At 31.6% G+C, this 18,237-nt stretch overlaps 1 protein-coding gene across 5 annotated transcripts in view; it reads right to left on the bottom strand.

Annotated features, from left to right (window-relative positions):
- Nucleotides 1-1,360: 1,360 nt before the first annotated feature.
- Nucleotides 1,361-18,237, bottom strand: part of LOC113519673 (uncharacterized) — a 37,616-nt gene continuing 20,739 nt past the window's right edge. The window contains exons 5-7 of one of the 5 annotated variants that reach the window (XM_052900458.1): nt 9,670-9,764; nt 9,081-9,216; nt 1,361-5,283 (exon numbers count right to left, since the gene is read on the bottom strand). In XM_052900458.1, coding sequence (XP_052756418.1) covers nt 9,084-9,216; nt 9,670-9,764 — 228 coding nt within the window. In that variant the 3' untranslated portion in view covers nt 1,361-5,283; nt 9,081-9,083. The other 4 variants (XM_052900457.1, XM_026904834.3, XM_026904835.3 and 1 more) reach the window with 4 other exon arrangements.

Raw genomic sequence — 18,237 nt, 5'->3', positions numbered from 1 at the left:
TGAGGCTGTAGGACATAAGGATGAACTTCCTGTCGATGGCGAGCCGTAGCTGTACTCTTTTAAGTAGTTTTTGACAGCGAAAGAGTAATAAATATACATCTATCCATCGTTTTATAGCATTTTATATGCGATTCTTTATATTAATATAACTTTTTTTTTTATTTATGAACCGATTGAAATAAACACTAAATGTTAAGTGGTACAAACAGCAACGCTATAGTGAAAACGCATTCAAATCGGTTAAGTGGTTTCAAACAAAGAAAGACACTTTATTCTACAGAAATATGCGACTACACCCTACCCACAAAGGGGTAAAAAAAAGTTTCTGAAATTAGCGTGCACAAACCTACAGATACCCAAAAAAAGCATTGGTTTAGGTTCTATTGCGTTCGTTTGCGTAGCCTTAAATATAATAGTTTTTCTTATATATCTTCCATATACATACAGCGACCAGTTAAGATTTTATTATATGAATTAATATGGGTTTTAAAAATTATAACATGTTCATCGACTTGTTGACCGTACCTCGGCGTGTACTTATAACAAGAAATACAGAGGTCCTAATATGACACACGACTGTCACACCTTAACAAGTTTTCTCACAATTGGTGACGCGTCTTCCGCCGGAAGTTCCCACCCATCATACAAGATGGCGTTGCAAGATGGCGCCGACACGCGGCGGACACGTGACCGCGCGTGCTCGGCGCGCCCTTTGCCCTTTTACTGTTTTTATTGGAAATGCTCCAAAATAATAGAAACAATGCAATGTTGTATCTCGAGATACAACATTGCATACAACATAAATTAGTTCCGTAGGGTTAAAAGCAATTGAACTGTTCATTATTAACGCATAAAGGCGTCCTTTGTGACAGTTTTACATTGTAATTATGCCCGTGGTTTCTAATTGCACTATAGTATAATGATTCTAATAAATATAACCAAGTTCAATATCTTTGGTGATAGCCCAAAGGACAAATAAAATGAACGGTAAAAAATGTTTATGCTCTTTGATTCGAAGTACCTACCCATAGACTAAGGATAGTAAGTCTGTTTCTACGTGCTAACCTATTAAATAATGTTTTCTTTTTAGTAAGATTTATATTTGTTTTTTTTTTTTTTTTGTGAAAATTTATTATTACATTAGAATAACGTCGTCCTCCTACATCTGAAAAACAAAGTAAGTGCATATAAATTTTTATAACGATGGACTGAATCGTTAAAATGCCTACAAAGAATCAAACATATTCATTTACATTCACAGTATACTATTTTGTAAGAAAATAAAGATTAAAAATACAAATACCTAAGTATTTTTGGTAAACTACCGAAAAACATTTGGTAGAAAATAAACACAGTTAAAGCATTGTTCGCAATAATTTATTAAAAACCCTTATTTCACCAGTAGTAATTAATTAACAATCGATTTTGTGAGTGTAAATATTTGCAACACAGTGTACTTAATTGAGTATTCGAAACAAACAGATAGGCAGTAAGATCCGGCATCCACTTCCGTGCAAAATAATGTGCTTTTGTTGAATAATATTCAGTGCCGGATATTTCTTCGATAATATCCGGGTTCAGAAAACACGGAACATAAATAAAGCCTACAAACAGCTCGAACTAATGATTAATTGAATATTACTTTTTATTTTCATGTACTGTGTAATACCTAAATTATTATATATTTTTTATATTATTTTAACAAGTAGTAGCTAAAAACTGTTTATTTTTTATACTTGGCACAATAGTAAACATATAAAAGAAAGTAATACATACATACATACATATCTGTCACGCCTGTCTCCCATTAGGGTAGGCAGAAACAATGGAACGCCAAATGCTTCGATTCAAACAAACCTGTTTCGCTTCTTCCACATTCATCAATCTTGTCATACAGTAAAGAAGAAAGTAATAATATACATTTTTATATTAATAACTTATTTATTTTATGCACAAAAAAAACAACACCAAAATTGTTTATTAATTATGCCATGTATATTCAGAAAATTTGAATAAATGTACACGTTTTTATTTAAATTTTAAAGAATATGATTAAATGAGATATACGTTTTTAATTCCTTATAAAATCGCAGAATCAATTCATGTAATTCAATTTTCATTACTACATTACTATTTCGCGTATTAATTATATGTTATAAATTTTTATACTCAGCTTAACAACAATATTGGTGTATCTTTTTATTGAGATAATAGTTCATAAAATAAACAAATAGATTTGTTTTTTCATTATAGTTATTGTCTAACATTAATATCTATCTATTTTCTTTTTAAATATTTGATTAAAAAAGAAGCCAAGTTTATTTACTGAATATGCCAAGTAAGAAAAAAAAAACAGATAAACGTTAAACGTAAATATTGACATGTAGCATAAAATGGCTTGTATTATATTATATGAATGTTATCTTGATATAAATATAATCTATACATATATAAGCTATGCTAATCCAGTTGGTTAAAATTGCAGTTTTATACAAGTAATAATTACGTGCTATATCGTTTCTAATGATAAATACTCTAAGTTTTATGTATACAAGAACTCTAGCACTTTGGTTAAACATGTACATTTTTAATTAACAAACACTTTACAAACTAATGCTATTGATTATATATTATCTAGTTTTGACACTTTGTTATAGATTACAAATCGTTTATAACGTTATTTTTGGGCGGACATGTTACTTTTAAGGCACCAATAGTATTATTTTTTTTACTTGGCATCTTAAATAAACAATTTTGGTTATAATATTAAAAAACATTTATGTCTTCTATTTTTAAATGACTTATAGATTCTATTCAAATTTCAAGATCATTTAATATAGTATGCCAAATAAGAAAAATGAGATTAAGAACATATGTCATAGGTATATAGGCAACCGAAATGCGCCGAGGTCATTCTTAAGTTGAAACAATAAAGAACTCTCTGGAACATTCCAGTTTTAAACTTTTTGAGAATAAAATAGTGTTAAAGATACGAATGATAGATTGCAAGTCTGTGTTTACGTTTCGTGTAACGTTTCAGTTGTGTCAACTTTGCACAGAAGTATTGAACTGATAACATTATAATTGTGTTGTAATACATTATATACTTGTAATATAATTGTGTCATATGTGTATATATACTTATATTTATACGTCATAATCGTTTATAAATTATACGAGTAGTTATACAAATGCAATAAGTTAAAGACAGATTTTTATAAAGTATTTATACAACATTTCCATGTAAGTACTAGCTGTTAACGATACTATTTGGTTTTTTCGTCATAGACTTACTTGATACTTAGGACCACGCATGCCGAGATATTTTCATTAGGCCCCTAACGCACAAAGGTGGTGAGGCGCGAAACAACGCGCGTATGTCGCGCTGTGCAGACTAGGCGATTCACACATACATACTTGTGAACCGCTCTACCGTGCTAGGCCGTGGAAATATTTTCGCCTAGGTAGACAGATAATCAAAACAAAACAATGTTAAAAATATTTGTTTATATTACTGAGAAGGAAAGCTAACATTCGACTTACTTGATAGCTAGCGAGACTTGCGTATATGCGCTTGTAATAGGTATCATAGGTAGGGCATTTTAAGTGTCTTATGGATCTTGAAAAAATTTTTAATATTATTTTTCATTAAGAACCGTATTTTATAATTTTTGAGAGAATTAGACGGGAAATTAATTTCACAAGCTGATCGCTGGCGGGAATAATATTGTCTGAAACCGATATGTATTTAAAGACATAAAACTAGCACTATTTTTCAAGTAACTATTTTCCATAGTAATTTGTATTTGAAACTGTCCCTGTATGTTTTCTAATGGCTCTCTGGCAATTTTGTTTAATGAGAGACAACTCTTAAGCTCCTAATAAAAATGACACTAACATTGTCGTGCAATTACATTATTATACGAGATTTCAGCATGCGTAATCTTTAATATAAATTCTATTATTAAATAAAAAAAATCGTATTTCCTTTCACAAAAACCCTGACATAATTATTACTATAGTCCAATAATATTGTCAGTGCAATTAATTATTTATTGATTAATATATAATTACTCAATTGTTAATTATTATAATCAATTCTCGAAAATGCTACTAAAGTGTGTTTTATACATTAGAAGCACGCTAAGATTTTAATGTTATATTCCATAAATCTAAATATTATTTATGTTTTTAAAATTGGAGCCATATTGTAATTAACATTTTTGTTTATTCTGAGTAGCTGGGACATATTACTCATTGTGCTATGGCTAGAATCGCATTTTACCAAACAACCATAAATCTTAAAAATTCAAGTTCTTATATACATATTATTGTAGTAAAAATAGGTGGTAGTGGGTCGAAGATGTACAATGAGTAATATGTCGAAAATAAATCAGCGTAATTAACAAACAATCTATATGTCCCTATGAAACATTATTTATATATCTATAATCTCTAATTTGGTATGTTACTTAATTATAAGTCAATAAATTAGTAAAAATCAGTCTATTCTAAGTGTGATCGGTGGTTAGTATAGAGTGACCAGTATTTATGAAATCTATTTCTGATATTAATTCGAAATTGTATAGTTAGTTATAAAAGTATATGAACACAAATAACTAAGTTATAATAAACTAAATTTTTATGTCAATTTTGTTGCGGTTGTACAACACTTTTATTTTTTATATCACTCATATAAAAAAAAATTACAATAAATTTTACTCTGCAGACCAATATGAAACCTGAAATATTTAATTCTATTTTTTTTTATTATTGTTTTAAATCAACACTTTTTAAATTATATAAATACAATCGATTTCACTTTTTGTTCATAAAAACACAAAACAACACAAATATATACGTTTTTTAGAACACACACACACGTTTAAATTATGATTAATCAATTCTTACTATTTATTATAAATTCGATATTATTATATTAATAAAACAAAAAAGAAAAATCACATCACAAAAGTATGAGCTAAACAATTTAAAACAAGTTTATGTGATTACAGACATTTTAAATTATTCTTAAGCGTACTAATATAATACAACAAATGTAGACGGATATTTTTTCCAAACGAAAAGAAAAAATACACAAAAAATTTTAGTTAAATTGAGGTACATTTCACAAAGCGACATATCATCCGAGTACCAAAATTTGTTTATACTAAACTAAATTATGAATGGACTCATTGTGACTTGTTTAAATTAATAAATTCTAACTTATAAAATTAAATGACATCTCTTTATTTCACTAATTCATTTTATTAAAATTCTTACCTGAAAAGAAAATAATAATACAAATTAGTGAAATTTAATTTATTTTTGTGACATGTGAAATAAATCAAATTTGTTCAATTTTTCACTGTAAACAAAATATAAATTAAATAAGTAGTTCTTAAAAAATTGGAACACAAAAAATACATATTTAAAATTTAACATAAACTACAGAATTCACACAAGAGGCGAAAGATTGCATATCAGAAGACATGGATAGATAACATAAAAATACGGACAAGGAAGTATAAAACGAATGAATGAAAGATTGTATCATTCATTCATAAAACAAACACTGTTTTTTATCTTTTTTTACCTACGTAGATACGTTAAACTGTGGGTCCAAAAAACCGGATTTCTATAAGTTAATATACGTTTTTTTTTAAAACCATTAACGTTGGTGAATTCTACTTTAAAGACTTTTTTTATATTTTTCTCACAATTATGTTTCTTTTATTCTTGTTTCTTATAGTCGTCATTCTATATTTGTACCTTATAAACAGAATTTCTAATTCCGGCATAGGAAACGTAAAAAAGCTGAAGTTAAAACCGTACTCAGAAGTTTGATAGAAAACATTAACTGCTACACATAAGTGGGACGAATGTTTATTAAAAGCGCTTTAATAGAGAGGTGTGAAAAGCGAATTGGTCGAAAATTGCAAATGCCAACACCACTCCGGCAGGCAGTGGCACCAAATGACTTGGTAAATAGTACTACTTTGTATGTAAACTGTATGTAATCATTTGAATTTAATTTATCTGTTATGACAAACTAAAATAAATATTGTTGTCTTATATTGATATGTTTTGGTAAATATAAAGACAACAATAATAAAGTAAAGACCATATCTTGCATTAGGGAATTTAAACATTTTGTTACTGTGTATTTCTTATTAAAATATCAGGATAACAGTAAAACCCCATGTTTTATCATAACAGATAAATTAAATTCAACTGATTACATACAGTTTTCATACAAAGTGGTACTATATTATAATATATATTAAAATTAATTAATTATAATTAATTATCATTTAATTAAAATTTAATTAAAATTAATAATCGATTCTTAATATTTTTCTGTCTGTCTACTATCGGTATCTATCAAAATAATTTATGTTATTGTTATATAATTAATGCTTTAGTGAAAAACTGAACAATTTTTTTTATACATGAATTTTTTCAGTTAAATTTGACGATATTAGACGCCTTATTGGAATTTTAATATATTTTGTACCTGACAAAAAGTATTAAGTCAATAAAGAATCTATGTATAAATACGATACATTGTATGTTTTCAGGAGGCGCTATTTGTTGAATATTTTCTAATCAGAATGTCATAAGTTTGAAAAATAAAAGTTATTACATGAAATAATTAAATCATTGTTCAATATCTGTTATGTATATAAAATAATAAAGACAATATATAGGTATATATTGACAAAAAAAATAACATGAAATAGCACCTGAGTTAAATAATATACTTATAACTTTAAAAAAAAATCACATACCGTTACAATAATGAGCAATCATAGTTGTTAAGGCTTAATAATAACCAATAATAGTTAGTTTTAAACTTTCGCATTGTTGACACATATTTTAAATACACTACAAAAATAAAAAAAAAAAATAAGTAAAAATTAGCTATGTAGGTACTATTTACCTGCAACTTTTTTATTGTTAAGTCCTGATAGTGTATTTAAAATAATTATTAATAATTGTGATTTATATTTAATAAAATATACACTTGTTAAATTATACATGGTGTGTAAAATTGTAATGCAGTAAAATTAACTGACTTATAATTTAACGGTTACAACATTATTTAGTAAGATTCAACAAGCACCATTTAGAAATAAAATATTTATATTACGCAATATTTGCCCGTAATAGGTAATGCATAATTATATCAATTTGTGGTTGAAAATCATCACACATTATGAAAAGCACCGTGCTGGTTTTTGACCCTCGTTACCACTCAACCTGTTGGTTTAACGAATATTGCTTCATAATTGTATCTTTATTTATTAAACAATTTCTTTTGAATGAACGAATGGATGAAAACACTTTATTGTTCCCTTCAAAGAATGATACAGATTATAAAAAAGATTGATAGTATGTACACGAACAAAATTAATACTTTTTTTCCTTATTATTTGTAGAAATGTGTTTATTTGCTGATGGAGAAAACCTAAGTCAATTTATAAACACCATATATAATTAAACAATACGTGACATATTTTAATGAAACTACAAATAATTATTATCGATTCGTAATAGTAATAATATCGAGATCGTTACTGGATGTAAAAATTAATATTACAATTAATTACAATTTTACATAATATTGTAGCATTATACCTGATCGTTTATGAGCAAGAAATAATTCGTTAATTTTAGTTTTCTTGTCGAGTCAATAAAATATATAGTCGTAGCGAATAAATAAATAAATTCACCAAGCTATTTTTTATATTTAATAAAATTTTTTTAATCAAAATTATAAATTTTGTAGAAATTCTATAAACTGACTTCTATGTTCGGATTGTTAATTACAATTGAAATTAAGTAATCGACATTGATGTTTGTTTTAATAGATTTAATGGAGAAAATTCACTATATATTTGTAAACACCATGTATCTTATAACATGAATACTCGTTGATTTACATTATAAACAAATTCAAAATCATGTTCATTCAGACCTATTGAGATTCAATGAAGTATATCAATAAGAAATAATTTATACTGAAATTCAAAACTTTTAATTTTTTATTAGCAAGTATAGTCCCAATTTAGCTTTAGCGAACATTCCGTTACATCAAGTTGCGATGCGATATCACCGATCTCAACTAGCTTTATACAAAGCGGACCAGAATAAGTCTGTTACTAGCGTACAGACTGCAATGCCGAATGTTCGCTACAAATCTGTCACAGGTCCGAACACAACAGTCGAGTTGCTGGACGAGTTGATGCTGGTTCGACGCGCGCGAGCGTTCTGTTCGTGTTCGGGATCGCTCGGCAACGAATCGGGACCGTTCGCGGTTATTTGGACTCCGTTGAACTTTGAACGGAGTTGGGTTACTAGGCGCTCCAGTCTGTAAGGATTTTTTTATTATATTTAGGAAATATTAACTGAACAATAATATATAATCGTGTTTTTCTTCGAGCTCAGAATGTATTATGAAATGTAACTATAAATTTTAGAAATTAGTGGGAAACCTTACCAACTTCGCTATCTAATATTTTTTTCTTTTTATTTAACTAGTTTACTCAATTGACTAATTTTAATTCTGCTACAAACATTTTTACACAAATATTTTTTTTCTATTTTATAAAATTTTGGATTTAATTATTGGATTTTTAATTAGAAATCTTAGGGACTATTTTGGATTGATCATTGAGACAGGACAAATCACGTTATTTGATCAAATCTACAAATAATGCAAATATTTCTTTTTTTTATTTATGCGGTGTCAATAGATTTTTTTATTTTTTTTTTTTCTTGGAGAGGTAATATATGATCAATTTATAATCAGTAATGTTATACGAGTAAGTGTTTCAAATTTTTCTTTATTTGAATTAAATATCTCAAAAGGAAATATCTTCAAAATTATTTATAATTTACATCTCATTCGCGAATATTTAGTTTATTATTTTTTAAGTTTAAAATAACATTATTTAAATAACACAGATGAGACTGGACAGTTATTTACTAAAAGCGTGAAGTAAGAAATACAACAAACAACATAAACAGACAAGCTAATCCTTCGCACCGGATAAATTAAGGGGATGTGTACCTACAACTTACTTGAGCGCGTGTTCCTCGGCGTTCTGCTTGGCCTTTCGCATATCTGCGACTTCTTTGCGCAGACGCAATCGTTCAGCTTCCGCATCTTCAACATTGCCGTTTGTCAATTTTGTTTCGTTCGATTCCAACCTGTATTATAAAAATATACAGAACTGTCACCGTAACCAATATATATAACCGTCATCAATAGACATAAGCAGTACCATCTGTATCTGATTATACGTTGTAATGACTACGGCATCTTTTACATATAGGCTTTACTTGAGAATAAAAACGTTAAGTCTTCAGATCCTTTAACATAGACATTACATTTTTTGTTGTGGAGTACAGGCCACATATATTATTTATAGTTTTCATATTATTATTTACTAAATTCGAAATTGACATACATCTCTATTGTTTCCTTTTGGCTTCCTTTCACGGCTCTAGTATAAGTTTCTTTCGCCAATGTACATATACTTCCAATTTCCATTCTTGGTTTCCTTTGTCGCAAAAACTGTATATTCTGCAGATATTGGTACATACATGTGCCAACCCGACTTTTTAGGATAAAGTCTATAAATATTGTAAAACCATCCTTACCCATTGGTCACCCTCAGAGCACGCAGTTCCTCTTCCAACTTAACGATACGCTCCATCATATGACGCTTGTCAGCTTCGGAAGTACGCAGAGAATTCTGGAACAATATACAAATTAGTATTACAAGACTTCGTGTGACATACATATACACAAAAAGTATGAAAAATAAATAATTGATACAACTTGAACTTTTGAACAGTGGATTTAAAAATAAATAAATATTCTCACGACTGTTATCTCTAATGGGATAATGTGAGGCGATTATAAATGAACAACAGATTTATTCCAATATACACCAGAGTCTCCAATAAGGCGCCTTGTGAATATTTCTTTCTATATCCCTTCAAACAGACATTTTTTATTAATTTGTTAACTATTGTGGCAAAACCAGTTATTTTGATTTAAAAACCTAAACTGAACCTTTTTGGTCAAATAAAAGTCAGATAAAAAAAAGAACTTTTCAAATCGGTTCACAACTGACGGAGTTATAAGGTAACAAACATAAAAAAATACAAACGAATCGAGAACCTTCTTTTTGTAGTCACTTAAAAAACCTAACTTCATGACACAGAAGAGCTGAAGGGAATATATAACAGGGATATATACAGATAACATATAATTATAAAGATATGTTCCTGTGGGCACGTATTTACGAGGGGCACGAGTGCAGTCCCGCCATTAATAGCTAATATATTCGTGGGCACGACTCGCTGACCGCGCCGAGCTGATGTCGCTATTCGCCACTAAAATCCTATGCTTGGCAGCGCCCAAGAATTATTAGCCGTTTAAATTTATAATACTAAACTACGCGTGATAGCTCAAATTAAATAAAACATCTGAAAAACATTACTCGTCTTCTGCCATCATCGTGCTAGACGTAACATGACGTGCTTATCCTTGTCTTCAAATTTGAAGATCGAGGTGAGAAGCGATTGTTAGTAATAGCATATACTACCCTATTACAATATACCTTATTAGGTCGACTACCACGCGGTTCTCCCTGGATACTATCTAACTATAACTTTGTTTTTCTTTCTTTTCTCAATGTCCTCTACTCAAAGGTTGTCTGGAAGAGATTGCTTAGCGATAAGTCCACCTTTTGTACCATTTCTCATTACAGTTAAATGTATTTACCTATTTTATAAATGGTCAAATGTAAATAAATAAATAAATAAACTATCGTGATTGATTGTATGTTATTGAATTTCTTGTTTGATTGTATTTTGTTGAGTTATATTGTTGAATTTTTCACTATGGGCCAACTGACCTGCTTTCATCCTCACTTATTTATTTAATTATTTAACTCTTTATTGCACCAAAAACATAAAAATAAACAATGATATATAAACAATTCAATTGAAATACAGTAGCATGAAGTACAAATTAAACTATACATATAAAGGTGTAAAAGGCGGTCTTATCGTTAGGGAAATCTCTTACAGACAACCTTTGGTTAAAGGAGAACATATAGAAGAACCTATCATCCCTTACTATTGCCCCGCCAGTGTATATAGATAGCACCAGGCGGGATAACTATCCCATTATCTTCCTTTACAAAAAAATTTGTAGATCTGATAGATCATCACGAGTACCTTGCTTTAATATACGAGTATTTTGCTTTACAAATGACTGCAATCATAACAAAATTCTTACTAATATTACACATGTGAAAATAAGTTTGTTTGTTTGTTTCATTTACCATCAACTAAGTCACATGCTCGTTTACCTCTATGTATATTTAATTATAAAAAAAAACCCAATAGCCCAACTGACCTCAATTCATCCTCGCGTATCACTGGTACCTTAGAAGTGTAAACTAATACCGTAGATACGTTTACTATTACATTTTCATAAAAAAAAAAAACTATATACGTTTAAAAGACAAAATAAATATCTAAGTGTATTTAATATCTCTTTTAAAAACTACTGGGAATGACAAACAAACTGGCGGCCCACCTGATGGAAAGCGGTAACCGCTGCACTTTTTATACTACTGTGCGGTAAACAAGCTGACGGCCCACGAGATGGAAAGTAGTAACCGCCGCTTATAAACATTAACAGCACCATAATAATAACAGATTAGATATATAGTGTTATATTTTTTTATACACAAAGGGAAACGAGCATGCGGTTCATTTGATGGTAAATGACTACCGCCACCCATGATCCCATGATCACCCGCAACACCAGAAGCATTGCAGGTGTGCTACCGTCCTTTTAGGAATATGCTCATTTCTTGAAGGTTATGATGTTTTGTATAATCACGAAAATACATCTGCTGGAAGTTGATTCCAAAGCGTGGTTGTGCATGGAAGAAAGTGCCTTGTAAAACGCACAGTAGAAGACCGCCGCTCATTCAGAATATATAGAGAATTTTGACACCAGAGGGCAACACTCTCATATGAGTAGATAGATTAAAAAACATATCCTTGACAAGGAAAAGTCTGTAATGAACGACGTGCTGCCTGACGACGAAGCATACAATTTTGTACAAGTTTTTTTAGTTACATTTATAACGTACTATTTTTTTTTTTTTTATACAACTTAGAATGGCAAACAAGCTGACGGCCCACCTGATGGAAAGTGGTAACCGTCGCCTATAGACATGAGCAGTACCATGGACATAACAGAGTATACTGTTTCGCCCATGATACCCCCCATGCGTTGCCATTCCTGAGGACTCAGGTGTTATTCCTCTGTACCCAGTAAATTCACGCCATATCCCACCCTTCAAACCGAAACACAGCCATGCAAACACAACTGCTTCACGGTTGAAACACGAATGGGACAGAGGTACCCACGCAATCGACTTTCGTACAGTCTCCCTCTAAGTACTAGCCGTATCCTAGGTGACTTTACCTGCGTGAATCAGTATATAAAATTTCCTATGTGCTAAGTTAGAATAATTTAGTAGGACAGAGATATAGTCAACTTTATGTGCTAAATCTCTTTGTCTGGTCTTTATTTATATTAATTGTATCCTATGGCTTTTTTCGCTTGCATTAGATCATAACGTATCCTATGTGCTAAGTTAGGATATAACCTAATCGTTTACCAAATTTCATTCAAATCTGTTCAGTAGTTTTTGCGTGAAAGAGTAACACACATCCATCCATCCACCCATCGATCGTTCCAAATTTTCGTATTTATCGTATTAATAAGATTCAGTATTTAATTGCATTATTACAAAATTATTAAAGATATAAACTGTATTAAGATCATAAAAAATGTCTTATTCAGCCTTAAGAATGGATTTTACAAAATTCCCATAAGAGTGGCAGATAACAGGTCAACGACTACTATTTTAAATCTTATTTGTAAATAAAGTTTGTCAATTTTAAACTATGTAATCTTCAGCGTAGCAACAAACAATCCGCTATCAACACACGCAGTGTTTTGTCAACTTTATAAAACACCATTGGCAACATTTACTTGGCAAATTCATCACGGGAGAGCGTCGATTAGTTTACGACCAGTCGATCTAGAACTCTCGGCCAGTTTTAAACTTTCCGCTTTAAACCACAGTTTGTAGGAAATCCAGGGGGTGCGGAAGACTATCTTATGATGGAACTCTAGAATCGACGATGAAGCTATTTACTACTGGTGCATGGGACAAGCGATTACTTGTTTTCCTTTTTCAATTATTTTGGTTATTTGAATTATGTATGTTTTTTTTTTCTTTTTCAAATCTGCTTAGTTCCCAATCTTTTTACAATAATCTATATGATTTTTTATATAATAATGAGTCAACTCTCAATCTTCGTCTGTGAATCCTTTTGCGAATCAACAGAATCTTTTATGCGATTTATGCTATTATTTGTAAAAATAACAGTCTACATTTTTTATATTGTATATGACAACAATGTTTGCTTTCTCAAATATTATTTACAAAATTTAAAAAAGTTTAAAAAATAAATAGGAAAAATTTTAAAAGTAAATTTGGTTCTATCGTCAAAACAGACAAAAACTATGGAAGCAGATTTGATGACATAATAAAATTTATAATTATATGTGAACTACCTTTGATCCGCTACTTCGTTCGCTTGACAGGGATAAAAAAATAACCTATATTTCCACTCCATATAGTATATGTATAACAAAATTCATAGTGATTGTTTTAACCGTTAAGGCGCTATAGGCAACAAACAAATTAAAAAGGATAATAAATTTGTAAAGGTCAACAGCGAAAGAATAAGCAAGCCCGCCACCGCTCTCGCCTCCGCTAACAAATTGGTCCACACGGTTGGGATCACGTTAAGTAAGATTACACGGCTAAGTCTATATGCGCGGACAAACAGACAGACAGCCGGGCGGACCGGCTAATTTTGTTTGTTCCGCTCGTTTTGTGTTGTTACTGTGTTGATATATTAGCTGTCATCATAGCTACATTGGGCATAGAGTAAATTAAGGTATACAGGTATAACCTTTAAAAGTACAACCTTTCCAAAAGTATTTTGTTGGAAATCAAACTAACAAATGAAATGGCAAACAAGCTAATGATCTATCTGATAGTAAATAATAACTGTCACCTATAGACATTACCGCACCTTATCAGACCAGACAGAGACTTAGTATAAAAGACGTTTGCTTGGGTACCTCTGTCCCATTCGTGTTTCAACCGTAAAGCAGTTGTGTTTGCATACATATTCCTTCAAACAGAAACACAGTCAAGTTTTATTTTAGTTGTATTCGTACGCGCTCGCCCGTTGAGTTTTTTTTTATGCAACTTAGACAAACTAGACGTAAATTGTCTATTAATTAAAATAAGAGTAACTACATACTAAAAGTTTAGTCTATGATGACTCTTTATGTCATGGTATGTAAAGGGCTTTATTTTGCTTCCTACAGCTAAACCGATACGGCTATTACAGCATATTAGACACTACTATTAAAAATCGTATGATCTCGTGGGTGTCCTAAGAAGCGTCTAAGGGAACTTAATGGTCGAGGAATGGGCAGCAGCGTCTTTCTTAACAAATTATCAAAAGCCAAACTGCAGTTGTCAACCCCCCGACAAGCGGGGGAAAGGGATTGTTAATAATGGAGACTGAGAATCCCATTGCTAACAATATACCCAACCAGGTCGACCTCCTCGCAGTTCCCCTGGAAACTATCATGGTTAATTCCTGATAAATTCATCATGATGGGCTAACTGGCCTGTTTTCATTCTCATCTATCACCCTTCACTGGTGCTCCGCCAGCGTATCCCGTTAGCGCAGGCGGTGTTACCATACCATTTTCACGCATCAAAAAAAAACCCCTGACAAGCACGGTAACTACTAGCTAATCCCCCAATTGTAAATTGTCATAAGGAACGACCCCATCCCTTATGACAGTCTATGGAGGAGGTCTATGCTCAACAGTGGACAAATAACGGCCGATTGCCAGCGTATCCCGCTAGCGCAGGCGGGGTTACCATACCATTTTCACACATTAAAAAAAAAATAACGCCCGATATGATGATGAGCATTATTATTAAAAAGCTATTTTTTTTTAATTACTAACATTTAATCAATGCAGTCTACTCTAAAACGAAATAAAATGTAAATAATTTATTTGCTTTTTTGTAAGTGGGTTCTACATAAATTACCCGATTCGCGAAGCACTAACTGCGGTTTCCATCAATTAGAATCGTACATCTAGAATGTAAAGTTATCGCAGTTAACTATAATCCGTTTAACACTTGCAGCAACGCATTAAGGGGCATTAACCGAGTTACCATGTTTTTGCACCTCAATTAACTTATTACGGGCCGAGTGAGGAGCAGTGATGCTAATTAGATACGCAAACCGATGGACAATATCGCCAGCCTACACACTTAAATGCTTCTAAGTTGTAGCTTTATGTATATGTGGGAGCCAGATTGTAGATTTCGCTGGAATACATAACGGCAAATTAAAAAAAAAAAACGCGAATTTAAAAAAAAAACAACGACAACTTCAATTTTGACAAAATAAATAATCTTCATTTTAGGTATTATCTGTCCACTGCTGGACACAAGTCTCCTAAATAGACCGCCACAAATAACAGTCCTGAGCAGCCTGCATCCACTAACTCCCTGCAATGCATTGGAGGTCGTCATGCCATCTAGTGGGGGGATCGTCCTACACTGCGTTTACCCGTACGAGGTCGACAGTTAAGAACCTTTCTTCCCTATCGGTCGTCGGTTCTTCGAGCTATATGACCAGCTCAATGCCATTTCAGCTTGTTTATCCTTGTATTCGACAATAATTAACGCTACGATGAAAATAAATAATATTGACTGGTAATCCCACTATTATTATTTTAAAACGAATAAAATCTATAGATTTAATTAACCCCTCGAGCGTTTATGCATCATACGCTGTACCTAACAAAAATGTGGTACCACGCGCTAATGCAACAGCGTCTGTTGCATAATTCGAATTTGCAGCGTCGTTTTCATTAAATTTATGTAGGTAATAAACTGTTAATCGAAATTTGGTAATTTCAAAAATCGGTGACGCAGTGGGTGTAGCGAGCTAGCCTCAAGCCGATCGCTCCACCGGTTAAACATACTACGTTTTTGCCTGCTACTTCGTACGCGTGGTTTTAAAAGTATGTCCTTCTTCTATCAATGAAGTAAACCACTTCTAGATTTTAAAATAAACCTTCAGGATTTAACTGTCAAAACTGCATCTAATTTGGTGCAGTAGTTTTTGCATGATGCCGGAACAAACATACAGACAAACAGATGAACAATATTCCTAAAAAATATTATCTAGGCCTCTATTATTCGTATTAATACCTCTTATATTAATTTTTCTTAAATATCTCCCATGTATATAGTACTAACATCATCTAACTACAATTTTATAATATTAGTAAGATCATATTTAAAATGTTTGAATTTAGAACGCTGCTTAGTATATAACCGAATGAGCAAAACAGTATGCTTTGTTATGTCCATGGGCGACGGTTACCACTTTCCATCAGGTGGGCCGTCAGCTTGTTTACCATTCTAAGTTGTATAAAAAAAAAGCCAGAAATGTTGTATAATATATATACTAGTAACATTTTGTTAAGCAAAAAAAGAACGACTTCCAGCAAAGAAAAAAATGCTACTTCAAGCATGACAGAGTACAGAACCAACAATGGAATGGGAGTAGACTTTATCGATTTATTTCATATACCACAAATGTGCCATACAGGCATACGGCTTTTCTGATGATAAACGGTCACTTTAACCTTTGGACGCTGACAACACTAGACGGTGTCACGTGCGCGTTGTAGATTCTTAAGAAATCTAAAACACCATTTTTGAAGGATCCCATACTGTCTCTACGGAATTTTAAGGAAAACTTGGGCTGAGAGCTTCTTCCACAGCCTAAGCCTGTAAAAATTGTAAAAGTTGTTGTGTCAATTTCTAAAAATAAAAAAAAAATTAACAGGCGGTTAGCCGTTATGTTATACGCGCGAATTCTACAAATTATCTGCGACATAAACCTAAACATAGAAACCATAGAAAGATACAGGTAATGACTTTGTAAACAGTGGTATCCTTTTTTATACTATACCTATTGCAAACCGCAAACAAGCTGCCCACTTGATGGGAGGTGGTAACCGTCGCCTATTGACGTAAACAATGATATACTGTGCCGCGCTTAACACCTCTAATGCGTTGCCAACTTAAGTCTTAACAACATTAGTATAATAACATAATGCCTTTTGACTGAAGCTGAAACGGTTATATCACAGATATACAGGGTGAGAATGAAATCATCAGCAATTTTTTTTAATGGATGGAAATAAAACGTTAAACCCGCTTGCGATATCTGTATACGCTGAAGAGGCATCAGTGAGAGATGAAAGATGAGGATTAAACCCGGTTAGATAGCACATCATGACGAATTTAACAAGAATTAAGCATGATGGTATAAAGAGTATCTATCTATCTATCCAACTATAGTTTTTCCATTGCTTAATTTATATATCTAAAACCAAGACTTTTTAAAAGATATGTAGAAAGAACCTTTTGCTCAGCGCCGTAGTTATTTCACTAGTCTAGAAATATAATTAATCAAAATATCAATCCAATTGTGACAAAATTGAAGTGAATGATTGTAGACTGAAATAGGGCCAAAAAGTTTAAACAGATCGGAAACAATAACGGTAGAATGCGACAGGAATCGAACCCCAGGCGGGTGACGTCACGGTTGGGGTGGCGCCACACGGCTGCAGCTCCATCCACTTACATCTGCCAATATTTGCCCAGCACCCCACCCCGCACGCACCCGTTCATATTTCAAACCTGGGGAGACACTAAAGACTACAAAGTTACGTGGTTATAACGCTAATACACCGTTCTGTAATACGACATATATTCGATTTGCTTTAAAGAGATGCTGGAAAATACATTATCTATTTTTTGCCACACGAATCGATAGAGATTTTTTTTAATATTTTCGAAAAAAGTCCATTTTGTATAAAATTATTCAATTTTTTTATAGAAATAAAACCTGTTAATTAATATTAATACCTTACTGTATACTTAAAGAAAATTGTTTAATATTTATGTTCGACATTTTTTTTCAATCACAGAATTTAATAAT

The sequence above is a fragment of the Galleria mellonella genome, unplaced genomic scaffold (genome assembly GCF_026898425.1).
Source record: "Galleria mellonella isolate WM207_F2 unplaced genomic scaffold, CSIRO_AGI_GalMel_v1 utg65, whole genome shotgun sequence".
Classification (NCBI taxonomy): domain Eukaryota; kingdom Metazoa; phylum Arthropoda; class Insecta; order Lepidoptera; family Pyralidae; genus Galleria; species Galleria mellonella.
The sequence above is the reverse complement of the archived record's forward strand: the minus strand, read 5'-3'. Positions and strand labels throughout refer to the sequence as shown.